Genomic DNA, 6,336 nt, shown 5'->3' with positions numbered 1-6,336 from the left:
CAGTGCTCACTGGGTGCTGCTGGGTAGGGGGGATGATCCTTCTGCCCCACACTGCCCAACACTGCATGGGGCAGCTCCCCCACTTACCCAGCCCCACCATGGGTGCCCCACCTGGGCCAGCTCTGGCCCTTTAAGAAAAAACAACAGAGAAAAACCCTGGGACTCACTGCTCCTGCAGTGGCCTTGGAGCTTGGGGGGGCTTGTGCAGCACCCTCCTTGTGGCGAGGGGCAGTGAGTATCTCCCCCCGCTGGCAGGATTTTTCTTGGGTTTTTTTTCTTAAAGGGCTGGAGCTGGGGCAGGCAGGATAGCCATAGAGGTGCTGGGGGTACAAGGGGGGATTGGGGGGCTCATGCAGAGCCCCCCATGCAGTGTGGGGTAGTGGGGATTACCCCCTTACCTGGCAGCACCTGCTTAGTTGGGACTTTTTTTTAAACAGGTGCCGGTGGCTGGGGGAGTTGGGGCAGCCATTGCTGGACTGGGAGAGCGGGCAGGGGATGGGCCTGCCTGATTCAGAGATTTGGCAGTAGCCGAATCTCCAAATCAGATTCAGCCAAATTGAATCAGGAGAGCGATTCGAATCACCAAATTGATTCCTGCCCCCCGAATCAGCCAAATCCGACTCTGAAATGAATACTAGCTGTTTTGCACAGGCCTAATGAACGTGGAGATCGAAATCCAGATCGAAATCCATTTTCCCACCAAATTTGAAGTTTTAGATTGCCTTCTTAGGTAATTGCAAAGTGAACATTTATATAGGAACATGCATCTCAAAACATGATTTAAGCTAAACTTTAAGAAAACCCATTGTTTTATTTCTTCTGGCTCAGACTGTTTTACATGAACTCAAATAATCCTAATTAATTTAACAGGGCTGAATTTATGGGGCTAACTCAAACTGAGGAAAATGTTTATACTGTCACTGACCTGGAACGATATAGTATAACAGAGTCTCTTTTCAGAAAAGGCAGCACAAACTATGTAGTACCTCTATCCCGATCATATAGGGAAGCATATCATATTTTGGCCTCAAATATAGTAACTCCTCACTCTTTATGAATCCTCTGAGGGCAAAGGAAGACAATCATACACAGCTAAGGGCAAAATGTATCTCACTGGTGCTTTTTTCATGGCCATATTTGGGTTTCCTATTAAAATTAGCTCTGAGCAAACACCATATATATGTATCTGGAACATTTTAAATGAGGTATCTTAATGATAGAACATTTTGAATAAGCATTATTTTACACACTAGAAATAATACTCAGGCTAACAAAAAATAAAAGCAAAATAGGGCCTTTCAGTTTTGTATGTTAAGCAGAATAATTCATCATTATCAGAAACAGAGACATTTTTCTTAATGTACTGATGACCATTATACAAAAAAAAAATTACAATGCCAAGATAAACCATGTCAAATTATGTGTTCAATTCTTCTTTTTGCCAGTTGAGTAACATCAGGGGATTTCAAAGTCTTTTAGAAGCACTCCCTCCATTTTATGAAATCTTTTTTTAGCCTCTGAAGTACCACACATCCAAAGAAGAATTAAAAAAAAATTGTATGTCTAAAGGCTCAGCCCAGCCTTCAGTGACCACAAATCAGTTAGTGTACATATAAGCACAAATAATTCTAATTTTGCAGAGCATTTAGTAGTGTATAGCAGTAGATAAAGGAGAACAGGACAGATTATAGATAAGCATGAAGCAAGTACTCAACAACAGCACAAATTCTTCATCAACTCAAATAATTTCCAGGGGGGTTGGGTGAAATTTTCAGGATGGTGAATAATAATTCATTATTATTCTTATTAGTGGTAATAGTAATGCACCATTTGAGTGCCTGGTACTTTACCCAGAAGAGCTTACAAGCTAGACAATCCTTGGGTTTACAAAAGCAAAAGAATGTAAACAAGGTCAGTGAGGACAGCAACTTCAGAAGAGGTTGTAAAAGAAGTGTGCTTAAAATGGAAATTTAAAGGAGGGAAAGGAAGTTGCTTAAAGTACCCACAAGTGATAGGGAATGTCTAAGAGTTATTTATCCCAAGTAATTCTGAGAAAAATTAAAAGCAGTTGAATTCTACACAGCTCCTCCTATAGAGTTGGAATCTCTTCTGTGTGAGGCAATAGAAATATTCCCATGAATGTATCAGAATAGGCAAAAACAGGCTCTTAGACTAACAGATTCCTTTAACTCATATAGCAAGTGCCCAAGCCAACATTCCTATGAATCAGATTTATCAGTAAATAGATATAAGGTTCAGTCCAAGACATATAGGAGCAAATTTTTCAGAAGTATATTCTAGTGCTATATCCTAAATCCAAAAGAAATGGTTTGAATTTTAAAAGTATTTTAGCAACTCCTACTGTTATGATATGATATGATATGATATGATATGATATGGGCTGGTCACTATGGGTGTGCAAAGTGGGCCCTATTTGATTCGGATTTGGATTCAGCCCAAATTAGGGACAGTGATTCGATTCGTTGATTCAGATCACTGTCCCTGATTCAATTTGGCCAAATCTGAAACTGAAGAATTCAGAGAATCAGTAATTCGGACATAGACACAGCTTTAAATGTGTTTTCTACATGAAGGTACCAGCGCAGCTTGTGAACGCTGTAATGCTGGAGCATGTGAAGCATCCCATAGGAGTGCGGGGGGCCCTCCACATGCTCGGTGGCAAACCCAGAAGTGGACCAGAAGTGGATCAGTCCACTTCTGGGTCCGCTGGGGAGTGTGCTGGGGGGCTCCCCCTGCGCCCCTCCGGCTCAGCGATCAGCTGTGGGGAGATCCCAGATGCCCCTCCAGACCCAGAAGGCACCAGTTGCCAAGCCGTTGGGGTGGGGGGGTGGCCCCTGTGCACTCCCGAGTGGACCCGGAAGTGGACCAGAAGTGCTTTTGGTCCACTTCTGGGTCTGCTGCCGAGCACACTGGGGAGCCCCTGTGCTTCTGTGGGACACTCCATGCACCCCAGCATTGCAGTGTTTACAAGCCGCCTGGTACTTAGAGGTATGTAGAAAAAACATTTCAAGGTGTGTCTATGTTCGAATCTCCAAATCTTTCTGAACTCCAAATCAATTTGGAGAGTTCTGATTTGATTCAGAGAGATTAACAGGTCCTCTGATTCAATTCGGATTCGGAGATTTGACCACCAAATTGGGCCGAATCTCCACTGAATCGAATCAGGGACCAAAGCTTTGCACAGCCCTGCTGGTCAGTGCTTCTGAAAATCAGGCATCTTATTCAGGTGCTTAACTAAGTTTCTATGAAGTAGATTTTCAAAAGCACCTAAATTATTTTCAAAAAGCACAGTACCATTGAAAATCAAAGGGATTTATACTCCTAAATTAGGAGTCCCTTTGGGTCTCACAATATGGTGGTAACTTAAGGGATCCACTCTTGAAAATCATGCTAGACCTTTCATAGTAGTCTGTATTCCCCTCATTAGTAACAGGAAAGTAAAATTTCTGCTTTAAGAAATCAGTCAGTGCTTATAGATCAGAAAGGATTGACAAGTTCTGGTTAAGTTGGTTACTAATCCTAATACCTAACTAGAAGAGGAAGGAAGAGAATTATAAGCAACTGGTAAAAATATTTTGATTGTTTATATAAAAATGAAATGCAAAACATGAAAAAGATATAGACAAATAAGCATGTTTCATATATATGGATTGTCTTGTAGAATAGAATCCAGTCGTGTTATTAACCCCAAATAATATTCTGAAAGGCTATCCTGGCAGAGTGTACATCAGCTGTTAGATTACTTCATTCCTTCACAACAGTTGTTCATCTGAAAATAGCTTTCAAATGAAAAGAGACAACTACAAAAGGATTAGTTACCATAGACAGCATGATACTTCCACAATATTATTTATGGCAGAACACCCACCAGAGACAAAGCTGTAAGAAAGTTAAACTGTATGATTAAAAAGAAATATTAGTGAGGGCTGGAGGGACAGTAAGTATATAGTAACAAGCTTTTAGCTCTACCATTTCTGCGTATTTCATCCATAATGGCTGATGCTTGTTGTTTCCGCTCCTTAACCATGGCAGTATGTGATAACATTGTGATTGTCAGATGAGGTTTTCCTTGCTGGAAAAAAAAATGTTTACATTATTGAGCCAGCATGCACAATTCAGTCAACTTTCATCACTTCAGAAAGACTGTAGGGTAAATATGATTATTTCTCATTTGGAAATACTGCCTTTCTAATAGTCGCAATTGCTCCTTGCAAGCAGATGACAGGAAATACCTTCTCTTACCCAAAGATACAAAGTCCCAAAGGATGTGCTGTATGTTGGCTACACAAACTCTATGGCATAACCTCAATGGCGGGGGCCTGGGCCTTCTCATTTCTACATTTTATGGGTTTTATTTTTAAATTTAATTTCATGATTGATTTTTAAATACTGTCTTTTGTTAAACCTTTGATTTATGTTCTCAAAAATGAATAAATTCTGGAAAATTGCTAAGAGCTTGAAATGCTTGGCAGCTTTTGCTTTAGCATCTCTAAGCAAGCATAGAAAGTGGAATCCCCACTACATAAAAATTAGCATTTAATTTTATTTCTGAGACAAGGTGTCACATAAATGACTTCTATGTGACAGCTTGTTAGGACAAACAGTGCCAAAATTTTTCAGGAAACAATACACTTACCCTATTGTTAGGCTTTGTGGTGCAGAAAAAAAGTGAATCCCAACCCTTTTGATGAAGTTTCTGGAGTTATGAATGGGGATGACCCGCCTGGTCCTGGGTGGTTTCTATCCTTGTGCTTGGGTCTGCATGGTACCAAGTACCGAGATAAACTGGGGGCTGATCCTCTTCAAAGAGATTGGCATCCCGCTGACATCAACCAGCTATATATAGAACAAAACACTCCAGCCACTCATATCTTCCTGGCGAAAGAAGAGAACAGAAAGGATTCAACTGCACCCACCACAAAGAGAGTGTATCTTTTCCAGAACTTATTGGGAGATTGTCTTCATAGTTGTATAGACCATCCCATCATCACCTTGGACAACAATAATGTCCGTGTTATAACCAGGGGAGAGACATTTAAAAATAAGGTGATAAATATATGGATGGGCAAGACTATATCTGATGAGAATGGCATGGGCTAATCCTTTAGTGAAAGATAAAACCGTGCCTCAATGGTGGCTGATGGCTAAAGTTAGTGGCAGCCGGCTGATATACAAAGTCTGCTCTTAAAAAGAAATCAGAAACTTTGCAGTGTGATACGTGGTGAGGGAATAGTTTACAATTGGCTTTTGTGTGTCTGAAGAAACAGTGCAAGAACATCTTAGTCACTGTCCTGCAAATCTCCTAACTTATTTAATTGTATGGAAAACTTTAGTAATTTAGAATTCATTAATAGATGACACATCAAGAAAATACCGCATTATTTTATCCCAGGAATTTGTTATACTTATGACGGCAGGTATCACAAAACAACAGCAACCTTTTCCAACTGCAGAAGAAACTTTAATTTTTTTAAAAAGCATGCCTCAAATGTAGAGGGTGAGAAAATAGTGGGAGGTAGTTTGTTTACTTTTGGCTGGGGTGTTATATTCTAAAGAAGTTCTGCAGTCTGTTTCGTTCTCTCACTAGAAATTCAGGTCTTCCTGAAAGACAGAATGGAAATCTTTTAGGATTTTTACATCACAATACAAAAGAAATGAAGCCTGTACAATTGAATTAGGATATGATTTTTATTCAACTATTTAAAAATGTTATATACAATTTGCACATCTTGTGAGCAAGAGGCCTTCCCACTCTTCTAATAAAATACACAGATATGAACTGAAGTCCAAACAAACTCTCCTTCTGGGGCGGATGTTTCTGTAGAAATATAAACATTGGCCTAAACTTTTCTCTTAAGCTGGCTGTTTCTAAGCTTAACCCTGAAGAACCTCTACTGTAGAGAAGGACTCCTTTTTAATCCCCATTTGATGCAACAAAGGCCACCTGCCAGTGTAACTCATTAGTAATTCCCCTGCACTTTTATCCAGGGATCAAGCACCTTCCAGCAGCATGCCTCAACAAGCACTTAAGACAGGAGTCTCTGTTGAATTTTTAATGCATCTTACTTATTCCATTAAAGGCTGGAAGACTAGATTCAACGAGCTCAAGAGTCCTAAAAATCAAATAAAATCAACAAAAAACCACTTTTCCCCTGTAAAACAAGTGTATTAAAAAGTACACTGAAAACAACTTTCTAGCCCCCACTCTCCCCCAAATGTGGGGCAGCCAGTAGGGATGCAGGGCAGCTTAGGCATGGGCTCTGGGTGGCTGTAGTGGGGAAGAGGGGCACATGCAAACAGACACGGTGCCTGCAC

The 6,336-nt window shown here is 40.5% G+C and overlaps 1 protein-coding gene across 1 annotated transcript in view; it reads right to left on the bottom strand.

Moving 5' to 3' along the window:
* Positions 1 to 4,815, bottom strand: part of MYOZ2 (myozenin 2) — a 31,191-nt gene extending 26,376 nt beyond the window's left edge. The window contains exons 1-2 of the mRNA XM_006019727.3: positions 4,658 to 4,815; positions 3,991 to 4,093 (exon numbers count right to left, since the gene is read on the bottom strand). Of these exons, the coding sequence (XP_006019789.1) occupies positions 3,991 to 4,066 (76 nt within the window). The 5' untranslated portion in view covers positions 4,067 to 4,093; positions 4,658 to 4,815. The remainder of the gene's footprint in view (positions 1 to 3,990; positions 4,094 to 4,657) is intronic.
* Between the last annotated feature and the right edge of the window lie 1,521 nt (positions 4,816 to 6,336).

Source organism: Alligator sinensis, unplaced genomic scaffold (genome assembly GCF_000455745.1).
Source record: "Alligator sinensis unplaced genomic scaffold, ASM45574v1 scaffold544_1, whole genome shotgun sequence".
Taxonomy (NCBI): domain Eukaryota; kingdom Metazoa; phylum Chordata; order Crocodylia; family Alligatoridae; genus Alligator; species Alligator sinensis.
Note: the sequence above shows the minus strand (reverse complement) of the source record. Positions and strands in the feature narration are given on the sequence as shown.